The 19,962-nt window shown below is 39.2% G+C and overlaps 1 protein-coding gene across 1 annotated transcript in view; it reads right to left on the bottom strand.

Moving 5' to 3' along the window:
- GABRR3 (gamma-aminobutyric acid type A receptor subunit rho3) overlaps positions 1–13,990 on the bottom strand; it is a 40,141-nt gene extending 26,151 nt beyond the window's left edge. Inside the window, exons 1-2 of the mRNA XM_065875885.1 lie at positions 13,873–13,990; positions 5,512–5,624 (exon numbers count right to left, since the gene is read on the bottom strand). Coding sequence (XP_065731957.1) covers positions 5,512–5,624; positions 13,873–13,946 — 187 coding nt within the window. The 5' untranslated portion in view covers positions 13,947–13,990. The remainder of the gene's footprint in view (positions 1–5,511; positions 5,625–13,872) is intronic.
- Between the last annotated feature and the right edge of the window lie 5,972 nt (positions 13,991–19,962).

Below are 19,962 nucleotides of genomic sequence, written 5' to 3'. Positions count from 1 at the left end.
TAATTGGTAGAGCTATCAAAATAAAAAAAATCATGGAAAGATTTCATCCCTGCCCCTATCTGGCCTTTCAGGATGAGTAAATATTCCCATTAACTCCAATACTCCAAGGGACTGAAGGGACTGGACAGGTCTTGGACAGGGAGCAGAATGTCCTGGAGGAAATTCTGGCATTAGAGTCCAGACCAGAGTTTGAATCCAGCTCCATGACTCACGTGTGATCTCGGGTCAGTAACATCTCTAAGGTTAGTGTCCTCAGCTATAAGATCACCTTGGAGACTTACTGAAAGACTAGAAATAATATACAGTAAACTTAATTGATACTCAGTAAATAGCACAGAATAAATGTTACTCTTACTGCAATTCAGGAAAAATGTGAAACTGTTCCCAAGACTGCAAACCACAATTCCTAATCTTACACTCAAACATTTAGACCATCAGTCCACTCTTCACTAAAAAATGATCCAGTGTTTCTTACAGAGAGCTTATTTTAGGACAAAACCTGAACACAACTTGGATTCAAGATCTCATGACTTATAAGTAGGACCTATTTACTGATGACTATCTCTGCAATCCAGGAACAGTCTTATAAAGCCACCATACAAGGACATTCATGCCACCACTGGACACGCACTGGGCCCTCGGGGTTGTTTGAAGGCTGGACTGACAGTGGGGTAATAGTATGGCTTGTCTCTTAGGAATGGGTTCCTGGAAACTAGGAACCCATTTCTTTCCTGGAAGAAATTAGATTTCTTCTTTCTTCTCTCTCATTTTTTCTATTCTTGTGGGGATCTTCCATCTCAAAGGAAAGTGTTTGTCTTCAGATGCTGTCTGACCTCATTTTTGTCTCCTTTGTATTTGATGCCCAAGTGTACTTTCTCCTGGGTCTAGGCCTCTGTACTCTGGTTTGACATTCTGAGGACAGAGTGGAGGGTGAAGGCGTGTAAAGGCAAGATGCAGAATCATAGAATTTTGGAGCTGGATAAAAGCTCCAAAGATCATTCTTTTTTTTTTTTTTTCAAAGATCATTCTTTTTGTAAAACAGGAGCTGAGTCCCAGAGAAAAAATGGCAATAAAGCAAAACCAAACCAAAACAAAACAAAAAACCATGAAATTTGTAGCCACATAAACCCGAGTTAAAATTAAACGTCTGGGGCTTCCCTGGTGGCGCAGTGGTTGAGAGTCCGCCTGCCAATGCAGGGGACACGGGTTCGTGCCCTGGTCAGGGAAGATCCCACATGCCGTGGAGCGGCTGGACCCGTGAGCCATGGCCACTGAGCCTGCGCGCCCGGAGCCTGTGCTCCGCAACAGGAGAGGCCACAACAGTGAGAGGCCCATGTACCACAAAAAAAAAAAAAAAAGAAAATTAAATTTCTGTAAATCCTTAACTCCTCTAAGCCTCAGTTTGCTCATCTGTAAAATAGGGGAAATACGTATATGGTATGTGCCTAATTGGGTTGCTGTGAAACAAAATGAAAAAATGCATGTTAAGTCCTTAGCCTAACCTAACATTCAAATGTCTTAACCAACTTATTCAGTATCTATTCGATGTGTAATACATAGAACACGAAATATAACACTTTCATAAATACACTTATTAATTCTCTATGTAAAGCATTTGGAATATAGTAAAAATTAAATGACTATTAACTATTACAGTTAGGTGTTGATTTCCCAGGATCACTAACTAGATAGTGGCATAGATGTTTATACTGCTTTATATATATATATATATATATATATATATATATATATATATATATATATAAAGCTAGATCATCAATCTGGTTTTATGCATGCTGGAATAAGGAGAGCTAAATGAAAGTTATTCATCTTATTTGTGAGGTGCATTTAAAATACTTTATATATTATCTAATGTTATTATTATAGCCACTTCATTAGTTAGCTGGGTAGAATCAATTTTAACTCCATTTGATATGAGGGAACTCATGCTCAGCAAGGTTGAAGAGCTTGCCTGCAACCTAGAGCTGTTTAATGCGGGAATATAGCCAGGTCCCTCTGGCGCCCAATCTGGTCCTCCTGTGTGAAAGCAAAGACTACACAAGCAGCTTTTAGAGCTTTAGCGTTTGTTTTGACTCAGTAGTCAGTATCTAGATGCTGAATTGTTTTCACTTTAAAGAAACAAAGAAATCATCAACTATAAAACTAAAACCAAAAAACCCCTTAGTTATGGGAGATGTAAAGGGTAGGGAAAGTGTAAATAAAGAAAATGAGCTGCAATTTATAACCCAAGTTAAACAAAAAGCTCCCTTAAATATGTATCCTCCTCTTTCCACATAATGAGTCAATTAATCTTCTGATGCTTTATAAAAGACACTGCAGTAGCAGCTGGTTTTAATGTCAAGGCTAATTAGGAAAACATTAAGGCAAGAGAAGTGCTGAACTTACATTTAGCTCAAGAGGAAAGAAGTATGTGTGTGTGTTTGTGTTATGGACAAGTATAAAGAAAGAGAAGATAAATTTAAGCCTGTCTTTTATATCCTGCAGGCTGATTTTCCCAGGAAGGCAGGCTTGAGAGAACAGAGAAGGGGTCACCTGTATAAAAAGCGGTTCTGACCAAGACAAGAGAAGGTTAAGGACTATATTTCACAGGGCTACCAGACTGACACTTCTGACTGAATTTATGGATTTTTCTGCCTGAACTGACTGAACACACAAGCCATTTGGATACCATTTAGCCCCGGTTCATGATTGTCAGAAAAATTTCTTAATCGTGGGATGATTTGCCACCTGCCACTAAGTAGTACATTTCCATTGCATTTTTAATGACCCCACAAAGTAGCCTCAGGAAAAAAACTGTTTTAAAACTTCTTAACATGTATCCCTAACAGATCAAGAGAAGCGGAATTTTAAGATCGGTTTTATGTTATTCTGAGGGATGAGGATGATATATAGGAGGGAGAATGGAGGCATAAATGCTTTAGGATAAAAGTAGAGGGTGGGCTCTTGGTAATCTATGACAGTGCTTGTCAAATCGTAAAGTGTATTCAAATCACCTGGAGATCTTGTTAAAATGCAGATTTTGGTTCAGAAAGTCTGGGGTGGGGCCTGATCTTCTGCATTTCTAACTAACTCCCAGGTGATTCTGCAGCTGGTCCTTGGACCACTTTGAGCTACAAAGTGTAGCGTGCTTGTTTCAAGGTCCAAATTCAAGGACGGTAATTTTTCTCTTAATCTTTCTGGCTTTCAGTGGTCTAAAATAGGCCCATAAAACCCTTTCCTCGAGGATAGGAGTTCATTTAATTGAGGAACCTAAATTGACAGGAATTAGGGCAGCTTTTTGAATTGGTATTGAAGAAAGTACATCATTTTGAGCTGCTAACCGCTACTCGGGAGAGGCCCATTCCAAGCCATTCCTGTGCGTCTGGAGCCCCCTAATGGCTCAAAGGACCCATAGCCCGGCAAGTTTAACTTCGTAAGATTTTCCCCAACTGAACCATGGGAGGGAAAAGATTTTAGAAACTCTTTATAGAATCATAGAGACCAAGGTTCAGAATACCTGAGTAAGAGTTGTAGAGTATATTCTCCAAACTTTGGGCAAAAATTTGGGGGAAATAAACGGTCTGTTGGGAATGGTAGTAAGATTTCGGGCATCTTTTGGAGAATTGTCATCCTTAATGACACATCTGAGAAGTAGTGATGTAAGACAACAACAACAACAAACCAAAAAAAAACAAACAAACAAAAGAAGATTAAAAAAATAGACCTATAAGTAAAAAAAAAACAAAAACAGAAACGCACACATCTTTAAACCTGATTGATTTTGAGGCTTCTAAAAATCTTAAATTAGGTTCAATATGTGTGAGAAATGCTCTGGAAAACAAACAAATTCTACTCACCATGATTTAATCTGACGCTGATAATCTAATTCAGTAGTTATCAAATGTGATCTCAGATCAGCATCATCAAGGAATTTATAAGACGTGACAATTGGTGACCCCACTCAAATCTACTGAATCGAAACGTCTGTGGGTGAGGCCCAGTAGTAACCTGGCTGTTAAGGAGCCCCCAGGTGACTCTGATGCTTCCTAAAGTTTGCATCATTAACCTAATGAAATCAAAACCATACCCTTAGAACTGCAACCCAATGGATTCCAGGAAATGAAAGAACAAAAACCAAACAACCCTCAACATAACAGCTACCTGATGTACTTTTAAATTTTACTTGTTAACAAATGAGTTTTCTAGGGTACCTACACGCCTGTTGTGCTTCCCTTTGTCATAACCACAGTATGATGAGTATCAAGTTCTCCTCACTCCATGCTGAGTACTTGAAGCATTGGTTATTTATCGAAAAGCGGTACCTGTTCTACTGCTGGGGGATCCTGCCTCCTCACCACCATGCTCACTTCTCTCACCTCCATATCTCTAGCATGAAAAGTTGTCAGTTCAGGAGTTGTGGGTGTGGGAGACCCTAGGTCAATGACAGGAGAGTCAGGATGGATTTAGCAGTAAGACGGAGAGTTCAGTTTACCTTGTGGATTTTACCACATCCTGTGCATCTCTGGGAAACTTGGTACCCTCAGTGATGCAACTACATGCACAGTAAACAATCTGACCGGAGGAAAGGCTTTCTTACAAGTGTATCCTTCTAATGTGGGTTGCTTCTGTTCTCATCAGCCATTGCATCTTGGTTCCACCACTTACTGCTTTTTTCATGGCCTTGAGAAAATTTCTTGACTTCTCTAAGCCCCAGTTTCCACATTGGAATAATTTAGGGATCATGATAACGCCTACTTCATAGGGTCACTGTGAGCGTGGAACGAGACAGTGCATTAAAGGGCATTCCAACATTTTGATCACTTTTTGTTGCTAGGAGTAAATAAAGGAAAAATCCTCAGCAGAGGTGGTTCGAGGGAAGCCATGGCGTTTGGCAGGCTAGTTCTTCAACAAAAGCCAGGCATTGCAGCTCATAAGAATGTTCAACAAGGTTTTATGAATATTATCATATAACCCAACTTAACAAATTTTAATTAAAACAATATGTTGCTGTATGGGCAAGATATATACATTCACTATTTTTTTTTTTTTTTTTTTTTTTGCGGTACGCGGGCCTCTCACTGTTGTGGCCTCTCCCGTTGCGGAGCACAGGCTCCGGACGTGCAGGCTCAGCGGCCGTGGCTCACGGGTCCAGCCACTCGGCGGCATGTGGGATCTTCCCGGACCGGGGCACGAACCCGTGTCCCCTGCATTGGCAGGCGGACTCTCAACCACTGCGCCACCAGGGAAGCCCCACATTCACTATTTTTGAACACACACTATTTATTGAACACACTATTTATCATCATGTACATAGAAAAAAATGAGTCTTTTTGGTTAATTTAAATTGCATAAATTATCAACTGTTCTTAAAGAGATCATTGTAAAAGCCTTTTTGTTTTTTTTTTAAATTGGTGGTCTTGTGTTTTGGTCTTAATTCCTTCAAATTTTCAACTCAATTTTTTGACAGTGCAATGGATTGTGACACAAGAGTTTTGTAAAGATAGTACTCACCTCCAAATCCAGGTCTCACTGCAGAATTCTGGTCCTCTACATGGAGAAGTTGCTTATACTTCAGAGGCCACACTTTGGCACTGTCATCTTTCCTCATTCTAGTTTCTTGTTTGCTGTACCTCCAAGGGAGAAAAATGCTTCTGAGATACATATGCTTCTGGATATTTTGATTTAGCTTAGCTTTCTGTGTTCAACATGATATGCTCTAAAATAGACACATAAAAGCTCATTTTCTCAGTTCATATTACATATAGCCAAAGATCTGCCAGCATTTACTGTTTAGTATACAAGGGTGGGGCAGGTAAGCAAATCTTGGAGCACCTTAGGTGATAAACTGAGTTTGGATGTGATCCTGAGAGGCAATGTTTCTCAGAATGTGGGTTATAGTAGGAAAACCTGGTCACTAGCACCTGCGTGGAGGTGATCAAGATTCAGATCCACGGACCCCAACCCAGATCAATGAAACCAGAACCAGAGGAAACAGGGCCTAGGCATCTGCATTCAGTGTGCTACCTAAGTGATTCTTAGAGTCACTGAAGTTAAACTACCTCTTGCACTAAGACAGTAAAAAAAAAAAAAACATGAAAAATTGTAGACTGATGAAAATAGTGTTTTACAAAGACAGAATGTGCAAAAATTATGGGTGCTGGTTGAGATTAGAGGAAGTACCCCTATGGCAGATTCTGGAACCTGAGAGAAGGTGATGGGCATGGATGGAGAGGAATCCCAGGGAAAAATGGATGATCTGACAGCTGATTGGACCTAAGGTCAGGTCCAGCTGTGAAGCAGGTACAGCCTATTTTCACCTGCAGTTTTCTAGGGCAAAGGCAAAGTGTGTGGCCTCTCCCGTGTGTGTGGAGTCCTGATCTGGGAGTGAAGCCCGTTCCTCCCTGGGTCTTTGAACTCTGGCAAGTCACTGGGCCTCCCTGACTCATTTCCTGTGCTGTGACACATACCTCCCAGACGTATTCTAAGTGTGGCGGCAGAATATCTGTGGAAGCGCACACAGCTCCTCTGTATGTGACATGCTGCTGTCTCCTCATCCCCGGTGCCCGAGACCTAGTTCACTGCCTCTTCCAGAAGAACGTTCCTGTCACCATCACCGTCATCATTGTCAGCAGCAGCAATAACACAAGACACTGAGGGGTCTTCTAGGTGAATTCTGGTTACTCTGAATTCCTGACTGACTTTTGCATTGATACATGTCTTCTTCAGGAAACGCACGTAAAATTTTAACATAAGACTCGTGAACGCAATTTCCTAACTCAATAAAGTGACTTTGATTGTGGGAATTTCACATCCTGAAGTGGCTGGTTTAAGAAATATGTCCAGGCTTATGGGCACCTCAGATCACCTAGTATGGTCTTTAAATAGAGAAGTTTCTGGCTGAAACCCTCAGAGATTTATGTATGTATTTTTGCCTTTAATAGAAATGGTGAAGTTGGAGGAACAAATCTGTTTTGAGTAGAAGACAAATGAGTTTGATTTTAAACATAAGTCATTTTATCCTATGAATAATTGAACACATAGAACTATTTCTTCCAAGGATCTCTTAACTAGAAAACTTCTTTCAGGGAGCTAGGATGAACCATTTATTGAAAAAGTAATAGCAGCTAGCTTTTATTAAATGCCTACTGTGTTCAAGGCCCCCTACCAGATGTTTTGTAAATACTATCTTTGGGGTGCATCTGAATCACCAGGTTTGCTGGGGCCCATGCCCAGAGTTTCTGATTCCACAGTTTTAGGGTATGAGAATTTGCATTTATAACAATTTCTCTGGAGAACTACTGGTCTGGAAAATAGCAGACATTTTATAAAAGCTAGCTAGTTGTTATTATTTTATGAAAACTGGAATGTAACCTTGGGTGGAAATTCATGAACTTCTTCAGTAATATACACAACAAAACGGCAATCTCTAATACTCTTTTCAAAAGCATACCCCTCCATGAGATTGGTAGGGATAAATCTTAATTAAGAATCCCCAGAACAATGAACATGCAGCCTGCTATGAAAGGCACTCTTGGCAGTACCTGAAATCACACACACCTTTTTTTACCTGAGGGCTCTTCTGATGTACAGCGAGATGTCCCATCTTTATTTATTTTTGACTTTATTTATACATCTACTTCTCAAAATATTTATACATCTACTTCTCAAAGAGGTTTATGTGGCTTAGATACCCTCTAAAAGAATTTTGAAAACCTCACACATATGTAAGTAGACACCTACAATTTTTTCATCATAAAAGTTAAAATTACTTAAATATTGATAATAATTTAAAATAAAACATATTCCTCCTTTTAATGTATAGAATGAACCTAAAATACCCACTTTATGCATTTTAAAATACATGAATAAACTCCTCTTTAAAAACCAGAAGTTTTATCTCATTCCTTGGAATTTGTATTTTATTTTATTTCCATTTTATTTGAAAGTTCATTCGAGTTTTTCCGTAAGATGTTATGGAAAAACCCGAATGAACTTTTTGGCCAATCCAATATTTCCTTCATTGAATTTTATCACCCCATCATACTTCTTTGCAAGAATATATGTATACATATTGAAATCATCTTTTTTAGCCTCTGTGACTATTGCAAATGGAGCAAAACATAATGCATATAAATGTTGATAAATACTTATTAAAATTATGAATTAAATTTTATAGGAAAAGTATTTCTTAATAAAGTGATGGTACATTTTCCCTATTTTGTGTATCTGTATATGGATATTACTTATTGCACTTGTTATTTCTTGTCTTTTTGATAAAACCCTTCTAATAGGTATGAGGTGATATCTCATTGTAGTTTTGATTTACATTTCCTGATCCTACTTTTCACTTCTATAGATGAAAATATTGAAAAACTTTGTTGATATATATGTAAGTACATGGAATTGCAAGAAATCTTGTTTCAGGAATGTAACTTAATTATTTAAATTCCTTCTTATTTTCCAAAATTCACGTTGTGGTCTATCATCAATTATTTCTAATGATTTGTAACCTGACAAATTAATCAGGTTATTACTTCAATATTGATGAACACACACAAAAAAAGAAAAGAAAATCACGCAGTTTGGAAAAGGATGTGTTTTTTTTTTGTTTTTTTTTTTTTGCGGTACACAGGCCTCTCACTGTTGTGGCCTCTCCCACTTACGGAGCACAGGGTCCGGACGCGCAGGCTCAGCGGCCATGGCTCACGGGCCCAGCCGCTCCGCGGCACGTGGGATCCTCCCAGACCGGGGCACGAACCCGAGTCCCCTGCATCGGCAGGCGGACTCTCAACCACTGCGCCACCAGGGAAGCCCAGGATGTGTTATTTAAACTAAAGTCATCCATTACCTCAACAACAGTATCTGTAAAGGCTTCTTTGTACCTGGGAGGATTTTATACACTGGTGTAATACACATAGTTAAGATTCAGGAAGAGGGAGAGGCATGCCTTTATTTTGCCAAATGGGGCAGAGCAATCATTAAAGGGAGGCTACAGAGGAGATTGCAGGCAAGTTTTCAGGAGGATCAGTTTTAGGAAAGAGGTCAGAGGAAGTCAGAGATCCAGAAATAATTATTTTAAAACTATCCATGCCCACGTGCCCCTCTGATAGCTTGCATGTACCCTAAGGGGAACATTATACTCTAGGAGTATAAGTGCCCTATTTGAAGACCTCTGGCTTATTAAAAAAAAAAGACATATATAGAAAGGTTAATAAAATGAAGACTGAAATAGAACAAAGGCAAGAAAAGTAAATATGCTTAATAAGGGGATTAATTTATGACAGAGAATCAGATTTAGCTCAGAGCTTTCTGGCCTGATTCCATATATGTATAATTTTAAGCCCCTTTGTCTTCTGCCCTCTTCCCTTTCCTAGAAAAAATGATTTTGTTTTTAGTAGTTACTGAAAGAAATCTTTTGGATGACTTCTGTCTGAGGAGAGGGTCTTCTAGAAGGCTAGGTGTCAATGGGATAGAACAAAGAAATCTCAGCTCATGGAAGAGTCTGGCATCATTACAGCATTCTTAATCTTTATAGCATTCTTAATCATTACAGCATTCTTATTCTTTCCCCACAAAGAAAGATTATGAACATTGTTTGAGAAACAACAGGTAAGGCTCGGTAATAGTTATCATTTTTCTTTTTGAGTTAGAACCTTTTTCTTTCTGGATGAAACAAAGGAATCGTATTTTTATGTTCCCCTCTCTTGTCAGTATCAGAAACTTTTCTATAATTTTGTCACTAAGAAAGTGTGGGTTCAGGGGGAAGGAAAGGCTGGATTTTGAGTGGTTTCAGGGGAATAAAGGGGTCTTTGAGGAGGATATACTAGGCAGAGAATTAAAAAGTACCAGAACTGCTTGAGGAAAAGTAAATACATCCAACTCATTCTGATACATTGGTGTTTAGTCAGTGGAAAGACAAAAACTCATTTTAACTGAGTCATACTCAGCTGGTTGCTTTACCAAACTGCTTTCCCAAGGGCCTATATAGTTGATTAGTTTACTAGGATCAGGACTTGAAAACGACTAGGCCTGACTAAATAGACTATTTACCCAAGAGAGGCTATAATTAAGAAACATATTAAAAAATATTTAATCTAGAGAGTTAACAGTGAGATAGCAATTAAAAGTATGAATGCCATTTTATACCTATTAAATGAGCAGAAAACAAAAAATTTTAGTACCCAATGCTGCTAAGAATAGGATGAAATAGAAATGTTTATACTTTGTGGGTAGCAATATACTTGTAAAACCCGTTTAGAAGTTGATTTTGAGAGCTACGAAAATAATTCACATCCTTTGATGCCAATCCAAGGAATGCAGTAAAGTAGTCGGAAGGAAAATCAGTTGATCCAATTTTTGGTCACAAAGAAAACCTTGATAATTCTGGATCCAATGTTTATTTTTAGGTCCCTAATGCTTTTGAGACTTCTTAGAGAGGACATGGTGCATTATACGGAGTGAATCTTGTGGCTTCGACTGAACTGCCCTTGAACTCACGAGGCTGGGAATACACACTTGACTTTAGTCAACAGCCCGTTTCTTACAAAGGAAAAATCTACACGGACGAGCATTTCTGTGGAAGAGCCAGCCAGAGAGAGTGCCCCACTAGAGACACAACAGTTTCCATGACTTAACTTGTGCCTCTATCAGATCATGAGCTCAGTGAGGTCTCAGTTTCCTCATCTGTGAAATGAAGAAATTGGACCAGATTGGGAGCTGGTTTGCAGACATTTTTTGGATAGCCCATATGGTGTATTAAAGTAGAAAATTTCACAGGAAAATCTGAATTCTTCTCTTGAAAAATCAGAAAATCTGGCAATACCAGGCTCAAGTTGTCTTATAAGAAGTCTTGACCTGACCAGCCTCTGCCCCCAGAGGAGCATATAGCCTGTAGTTGCCACAGTCTCTGCCACTCCCTTTGTTATTTGCAGTAGCAGTTGAATTGGCAATCTCTAGGACCCTCTTGGCTTCTACATTAGGTTCCTGGATATGCTGGTAAATGTTTAAGTGGCTCCCCTGGAAAAAAAAAGCCCTATTTGTAGTATTTGTTGATTTCCATGATGTAAATACTGCCACCATAGCTGATTTCAAGCTACAGATATGACAGAGATGTGTGTAGCCCATAGTGTAGTATAGTATAGTAAAGTATAGTTTTGTGTATTATAGTACACTACAGTTTATAGGATAGTATAGTACAGTATAGTGTAGTATTTCTACCAGACATAAATAGATATAAATAATGGAGAACAATAGACAATAGCGACGTGTAGTAAAGTAGTTAGGAAGTGGTGAGTTTTAAGTATTTATTACCTTCGTTTTAAAAATAATTTATTTAATTGTATATTTATATAATTTAATTTTTAATAATGCTTATGTTTAACAGCCTTAAAACTTAACAATTGGCTCTTGCAAGCCATTTTGCACAGACACGGGCACTCTGCTGATTATTCTTAAAGCCAGAGACAGTGTGTTGTTCTTAACTCTCAACCCAGTACTTGTCATACAAAAAGCACTCAGTACCATTGTTGAAAGAATGAATAAATATTCAGTGAGTCTAGATGCCTAATCCCCTTTGCAGCCCTTGAGAGCCAAATCTCTCCCCTAGGCCAAACCCCCCCACCCCCCCACCCCCCCGCCATACTTAATTTATTCACCCACTCCTCCTCCCCCCCATTTTGTCTTTAAGAAATAAAGGGAATGTTTGGATGAAAGATTTTTAAAATACTTCGATAAAAAAGGGAATCTTTGGGCAAAAAGTAAGATTATATTCTGAATGAAAAAGGTTAATAGCAAAGGATTTAAGGGCCTGATTGTAGGAAAACTGGCTCAAAATCATGTACATAAATGTAAGCTAATATATAAAGATACACTTCCTAATTTTCAAAGAAACATCAGGCCTTTCTTCCATGTTCATTCTGTTAGTTCTCTTGCGTCATGACAGAGTGAATTGTTCATTCATTACTTATTTAATTACCGATAATCAGATTGTGTGTAGGGCAAAGGACCTCACAGCATTTATTCATATACTAAGGTCTAAAGTATCCTGGGCTCTCTACTCTAGAAACTACCCTATACAGTAATTTCAGTATTTTTGTCAAAATGCCTTAAAATCTTCATGAGAGAATGCTGAGCGACAGCTCAGAAACAGGCTGGCTGAATTATTCTGTTCACTGGGGAAAGTGCCTGACTTTCATCCTAAGTGGCTGCTTCTGAACTAGGGTCAATGTTGTACGCAATCCCTAGTGTCCTAGAGGATTTTTCTTTGAAGAACAAAAGAAGCAGATATAAATTTTAATGAATCATGTTGTAGCTTATCGCTGAAAGGGGTACCTCACTTAGGTTATAGAGAAGTGAAAACAAACATGCTTGGCCCCATGGAGTAGGAAGCCCGGGATTACCTCTTCATTTAAATAGATTCTAAAAATGAGACACCTAACATAAGAGAGAAATTCCCACCCCACCACAAAGAACAGATGTTCTCCTCTTGTCCCTTAAATGACACCTAAAAAATACACATGGTAGGTTTTTCTGCAGCAACTCTTCCACCGAGAGTGTGCTGGTGAGATTGATGAGTTCCTATGACGATCTCCCTTCTTATCTGCACATCCACCAAACAAACTGGACAAACTTCCTATTGTTTGAGTTGTAGATGATATTTTAAGCAGTCTCTTTGTTTCAAAATTCGATAAAATATACTACTAAAATATACTAGAGGTTATAAGCAATCTGAAAAAACATACAGTTTGGTTGTATAGCCCCACATTTCCCAAATATTGCTTGCCCAATTGCCTTGAAGGAGACTCAAAGTGTTTAAACTGGGCAAGATTTCATAGCATCTCAGATCTGCGTGTGGGAGCAGAAGCCTGGAAGGGAAGTGTGGGAGGTGGTCCTTGATTTTTAAGAGCAGAGCAGGAATTAGGAATCTAGTGACCTCTCCTCCCCTCCCCCCATACCTCTTTTGTTTTTGGTCATTAAACCTGAGGCTTCAGAAGGATTTATTAAATTTTTATGTTCTTTCCTGATGCTATAGTGAGTGCTTCATAAATATCCAAGATGTGAGGGCAATCTGGCTGAAACAAAAGTTACCTCACTGATTGCTAAGGTTGGCTGGGTGATATCACTCACCTTTATTCCTCAATTTCTCCTACTGAGTCTTTTTGGGAGTCTTGTGCTTGGTGAAAAGGAAAGACTTTCCCTACAACAGGAGGTCATTTCTTGGTTATTAAAGGGTGGTAGGGTGACTAATCGTTCTAGTTTGTCTGCGACTGAGGGGGTTCCTGGGACTTCTAGTGCTAAAGACCATGGAACCCCAGGCAAATCAGGATGAACTGGTCATTCTAGTAGAGAGCTATGCCGCTTCACTAGCAGGTCCAAACATACTCTGATTATTGATAAGATAATAATGATGATGTATTGACATTCAGGATGATATTTCAAAATGGAAAATGAATTTTAAAAAACAACAAATGGCTTTAATGTCTTTCAGTACTGTCTCATCGATATACAGAACTATACACTCTGCAAGTACTTGACATTAGAAATTTGTGCTTAGACCGATTTCTACTCAAAAAATTTTGAAGGCACATTAAACTCATGTTGTTATTTATAATAAATGCATTACTCATTGGAGAAATACAATCCTTGAAAGAAGATTCATACATGAGCCCTTTAACTGTTTTCTCCAAAAATAAGCAAGCAAATGCCAGCAGAAACCCCAGATTCTGCTCTTTCTATGCTCATTAGAGGTGATTTATTTTGATGGGTGAATGCCATCTCTAGAGACAATCACTGCCACAAATACGTGCTACCATTAAAGATACAGTTCTGAGGCAGGTGGTGAGAGAAACTGGGACTACACTATGGATATCTTACCGGGTGGGCTTCACTGAAGAGAAGCAGCGCCGGTGGGGCTTCTTGATTTCACCAGCAGCACAAGCATTTGACATCAGTGTGATCCAGATGCAGGTGAAGAAGACCAACTGGGAAGCCGGGATCACCTCTGCCGAAAGAAAGGAATGTAGATGGATGCAACCAACGCTGTTACCAATATTGCGTCTTCACGTGTCTTTTAAAAAGTAATTAGAGGGGCTTCCCTGGTGGCGCAGGGGTTGAGGGTCTGCCTGCCGATGCAGGGGACACGGGTTCGAGCCCTGGTCTGGAGGATCCCACATGCCGCGGGGCAACTAGGCCCGTGAGCCACAACTACTGAGCCTGCGCGTCTGGAGGCTGTGCTCTGCAACAAGAGAGGCCGCGATAGTGAGAGGCCCGCGCACCGCAATGAAGGGGTCACAACTACTGAGCCTGCGCGTCTGGAGCCTGTGCTCTGCAACAAGAGAGGCCGCGATAGTGAGAGGCCCGCGCACCACAATGAAGAGTGGCCCCCGCTTGCCACAACTAGAGAAAGCCCTCGCACAGAAACAAAGACCCAACACAGCAAAAATAAATTAATTAATTAATAAACTTCTACCCCCAACATCTTCTAAAAAAAAAAAAGAATTGAGATCATGTAAATCAGACATCAGCAATCAAATTCTAGTCAGAAAAGGGTGGGAAGAGCAAATGTGAGATGAGGTGGCAGGAGTGAGTCACTGAAAAAAAAAAAAAAAAAAGTAATTAGAGTGCCAGGTAAAAAGGTATCAAGGACAAAAGAGAGACATTGTTTTCAATGCTGTGTCTTTTGTTTTAGTAGGTTAAATGGATTGACATCATTTACAGGCAAACATCTGTCTCGATCACCAGCAATTTAAGAAAAACAAAGCAGATTTTTTCATTTTGTTTCCATCCTTTAGTCCCTCTTTCCAGGGAAGGTTCTTAGTGGGATGCTTGATCCCCTACTCAATAAACTCCCAGCTGCAGTCCTCCGCAGACAAAGAAGTGAGATTAGGCATTAAGTCCCCTTAATCCAACACAATATTATTTGAATATATTTAATGACTCAGCAAAATAATATGCTTAATGAGAATAAAGGTGATTAGTTTAATTTTAGTTATAGTTTTAAAGATCCTTTCCTTTATCTCATGACTGTTTTTTTTAATCCAGAAAGGAATCTTTCCCTCTCAAATGCATACAGATTGCCAGAATACAAACAAACTTAAATTATTATTTTATCAAATAAATAATCATATTTTAAGATGATGGTTTATTCCATTGATATAAAAAGTAGTTCAATTTAAGGTTTAATGTGGTGAGCAGCCAGATAAATAAACAACGAGATTAGTCTTGGGCAGTGGGTAAGGAATTAAATTATGGCCACATCGGCTCCTAAAGCTACTTTGCACACATCGAGTAGAAATGTTCCCTCCATGTATGCAAAGTACCAGTGAATGGGCAGGTTAGGGAAATTCAGTTTCTCCAACTGAAAAAGCACAGGGTGAGCAATCCAGCGACAACTGACCTGTTTACTAGGACTTAAGAAGAATGCTGTTTTCTTCCCAGGGATATACTGTGAAGGAATTCTTCAATTTCCTCGAATTGATTTGTCTCCTTGACATCTCATATCCTGTGTTATTGCTTGATGGTGTTAATTTATTTGGATTTGGGTTATCTCTTCTCTTGGCCCATGCATCTCCTATGTTTCTTTGGCATGTCTTTCCTCTTTAAAATATGTGTCTAATATAAAATATTACAAATATACAGAATGATGTAATAAATACTTACCTCTCTCTTGATCCCCTAGTTAGTGTTTATCATTGTATACAGTTATACTATTATGTATATTATGTACAGATTTTTTTGCATATTTCAGAAAGCTTAATAAAAATGGTGTTAAATTATACTTTTACCTCTGCAACATACTTTTCTTCTCCACATTATGCTTAGATTTACTGTGTTGATAGTTGCAGTCCTAGTTAATTTTTGAGTGCCATATAGTATCTCACCGTGTAGATAACTAACATTTTATTTATTCTTTTGCTGATGGGCATTATTTCTTATTTTTCAAGGATAAACAATCTATTATAAGCAAACCTGCAGTGAATTTTTGTCAATATTTTCTTGTTCTCATACATAACAGTTTCTCTAGGGTAAGTACCTAGGAGTAAAACTTCTAGGCTGAACAATTTTCACATCTTCAAATTTATAGGAGACTACCATAACGCTCCTAAACATGACTGTACCAATTTACAGCCCCATTAGAAGCGAATGAGAGCCCTCATTTCTTAAAATCTTTTTTTTAACATTAATATTATCAGGCTTTTCAATGTTACCCAATCCAATCAATGTTGTAGTTTTAAGTTTAATGTCCCTAATGGCTAGAGAAATTTGAGCATTTTTTTTTTCATGTCTTTCTGGGCCAGTAAGCTTTCCTCTTCTGCAAAGAACCAGTCAATAGAAGAAATGTAAGGAAAGTTGCTGGTCTTAAGCTACTTCTGGAGGATGCCACCATGGTCAAAGTTTGTCTTCTACCCTAGTGATCTCATGAGATCCAGGGCCCTGACACTTGACCCGAGCGCTCTCTGCTACCTGGGCCTGTTCTCTTCATTAAGTACCAGGATCTACACCAACATTTCCCAAAGTAGTTCTTGGCTACACTGGAGATGTTTTGTGAAAAAACGTTCTGTGCCAAGTGAGTCTGGGAAACACTATACAAAAAAAATTTTTTTGTGTGTCTGTTTACCAATAAAATGTGTTTGTTGACACTTGAATTTCATAGAGTTTTCATGTATCATGAAATCTTCTTCTCTTTTCTCCCCCAATTAAACACTGTAAAAACCATTTGGTGGGATGGATACAGCCCACGGGGCATAATTTGCCAACTGTGAGTCCCCAGTCTAGGTTGTGGATTCACAGTTCACATCACACGATTCAGTGAAAATGCTCTCCTCCTTCAGCAATGGGGAGGTTGTGAGTTCAATGGTCTAGCTTCAGTGCTTATCTTACTAGATCTGCCGGAAACAGCGACACACCTGAGCTCTCCCTACTTGAAATATTTTCTTCACCTGCCCTCTGGGATACTGGACTTACTTGTTTTCCTCTTACATCTTCCTCATCCCTGCTCGGTTCTATTATCTTATCTCCCTTCCTCTAACAGATTTCACAGTACTCGAATGGCCCTATGCTCAGCGCTTCAGTACTTTAGTACTCGTCTTTCCTACCAACGCACTCATTTTGTGATCTCAGCCAGTCTCAAGGCTTTAAGAACTGTACATACACTCCCAAATTATATAATCCGTCCAGGCTTTTCTCGCAGAATTCCATCTCATATTCCTATGGTCTCAATATTTGTGTCCCCCAAATACAAATGCTGAAATCTTAACCTTCAAAGGTGATGGTTTTAGTAGGTGGAGGCTTTGGGAGGTGATTAGGATGAAGCCCTCAAAAATGGGATGAATGGTCTCATAAAAGAGGCTCCAGAAAGATCTCTCACCCCTTCCACCATGTGAGGATAAAACAAGAAGTCTGCAACCTGGAACACAGCCCTCATCTGACCAAACTGGCACCCTGATCTTGGACATGAACTGTGAGAAATAAATTTCTGTTGTTTATAAACTGCCCAGTGTGTGGTATAGTGTGATAGCAGCCCAAACAGACTAAGACACATATCCAACTGCCTGCTTACTTGGATGTCTGATAAGTATCTCAAGCTCAACATGTCAAAAAGTAAGTTTGTTAATATCACTCCCCCCAGCCCACCAATAGCCTTCTCTATCTCAACTGATAACAACACTGTCCGTTCCTGACTCCTGTCTCTGACATTCCTTGTCCAGTCCACCTTAAAAATACATCCAGGATCCAAGTGCTTCTCACCAGCATCTCAGCTACTACCCTGGCCTTTTAGTCATCATCATCTGTTGCTTGAATTATTGCAGTGGTGGCCTGTCTCCTTGCTTCTTCCCTTGCCTTGTTTCAGTTAATGCTCAACACAGCCACCAGCGATCCTTTAAAAATATGTCAGGTCAAGTAACTCCTCTCTTCAAAACTCTGCAATGGCTTCTCCTTTTCTTCAATTTGAAAAGTCTTTACAAAGGCTAGGAAAGCCTTACCTAATCTACAGTTCCCTCCTCTTCCTTGCCTTCTCCACTGTTCCCTTCCCCACCACTGGCTGTAGAAACACTGGCCTCTGTGGTTCCTGTAACACACCAAACACACTCCCACAGCAGGGTCTTTGCACAGATTGTCACACTTGCCTGACCCACCCATCATATAGATTCTGACCCACCCAAGGATCTATATGACTAACTCCTTTAACAAATTTAAATCTTTGCTCAAATATCGTTTATTCCATGAAGCATACCCTAACCCCCCTTTAAAAAATGCAGTATGCACCCTTTCCTTCAAACACCTGTTATCAATCTACCATACACTCCACTTAGCATGTTTTATACAATTTACTTATTATAGTTATTATTCATTCTCTGTCTAATCATGCTAGAATGTAAGCTTTACAGGAAGCATTCTTTGTCTGTTTTGTTCCCTGGGGTATCCTAAACACTTGTAACCATTTTTGACATTTAATCAGTGTTTAATAAATATTTGTTACATTAAAAGCATCAGAAAAAATCCTGTTTAGTTCTGCTGAATTGTGTTTCCCAAACTAGGTTGACCTCAGATCTCCATTAAAAAAAAAATCCACCAGACTTACTAATATTCCTCAAAAAAAGTGCGCCTCCAGAGCACCCAGTTTGGGAAATTCTGATTTATCAGTTAATCTGTGCTTGACAAATCTTCTGTATCAAAATTCTATGTCCTAGCATCTCATAAGACTTTTTTCTTTTTAACGTCTTTATTGGAGTATAATTGCTTTACAATGGTGTGTTAGTTTCTGCTTTATACCAAAGTGAACCAGCTATACATATACATATATCCCTATATCTCTTCCCTCTTGCATCTCCCTCCCACTCTCTCTATCCCACCCCTCTAGTGGTCACAAAGCACCGAGCTGATCCCCCTGTGCTATGCAGCTGCTTCCCACTAGATATCGGTTTTACATTTGGTAGCGTATATATGTCCATGCCGCTCTCTCACTTTGTCCCAGCTTACTCTTCCCTCTCCCCATGTCCTCAAGTCCATTCTCTAGAAGGTCTGTGTCTTTATTCCTGTCCTGCACCTAGGCTCTTCATGACTTTTTTTTTTTAGATTCCATATATGTCTGTTAACATAAGGTATTTGTTTTTCTCTTTCTGACTTACTTCATTCCATATGACAGACTCTAGGTCCATCCACCTCACTATCAATAACTCAACTTCGTTTCTTTTTATGGCTGAGTAATATTCCATTGCATATATGTGCCACACCTTCTTGATCCATTCATCTGTTGATGGACACTTAGGTTGCTTCCATGTCCTGGCTATTATGAATAGAGCTGCAATGAACATTGTGGTACATGACTCTTTTTGAATTATGGTTTTCTCAGGGTATATGCCCAGTAGTGGGATTGCTGGGTCATATGGTAGTTCTATTTGTAGTTTTTTAAGGAACCTCCATCCCGTTCTCCATAGTGGCTGTGTCAATTTACATTCCCACTAACAGTGCAAGAGGGTTCCCTTCTCTCCACACCCTCTCCAGCATTTATTGTTTCTAGATTTTTTGATGATGGCCATTCTGACTGGTGTGAGATGATACCTCATTGTAGCTTTGATCTGCATTTCTCTAATGATTAATGATGTTGAGCATCCTTTCATGTGTTTGTTGCAATCTGTATATCTTCTTTGGAGAAATGTCTATTTAGGTCTTCTGCCCATTTTTGGATGGGGTTGTTTGTTTTTTTGTTATTGAGCTGCATGAGCTGCTTGTAAATTTTGGAGATTAATCCTTTGTCAGTTGCTTCATTTGCAAATATTTTCTCCCATTCTGAGGGGTGTCTTTTCGTCTTGTTTATGGTTTCCTCTACTATGCAAAACCTTTGAAGTTTCATTAGGTCCTATTTGTTTATTTTTGTTTTTATTTCCATTACTCCAGGAGGTGGGTCAAGAAGGATCTTACTGTGATTTATGTCATAGAGTGTTCTGCCTATGTTTTCTCCTA

The sequence above is a fragment of the Phocoena phocoena genome, chromosome 4 (genome assembly GCF_963924675.1).
Source record: "Phocoena phocoena chromosome 4, mPhoPho1.1, whole genome shotgun sequence".
In the NCBI taxonomy this organism is placed as follows: domain Eukaryota; kingdom Metazoa; phylum Chordata; class Mammalia; order Artiodactyla; family Phocoenidae; genus Phocoena; species Phocoena phocoena.
Note: the sequence above shows the minus strand (reverse complement) of the source record. Positions and strands in the feature narration are given on the sequence as shown.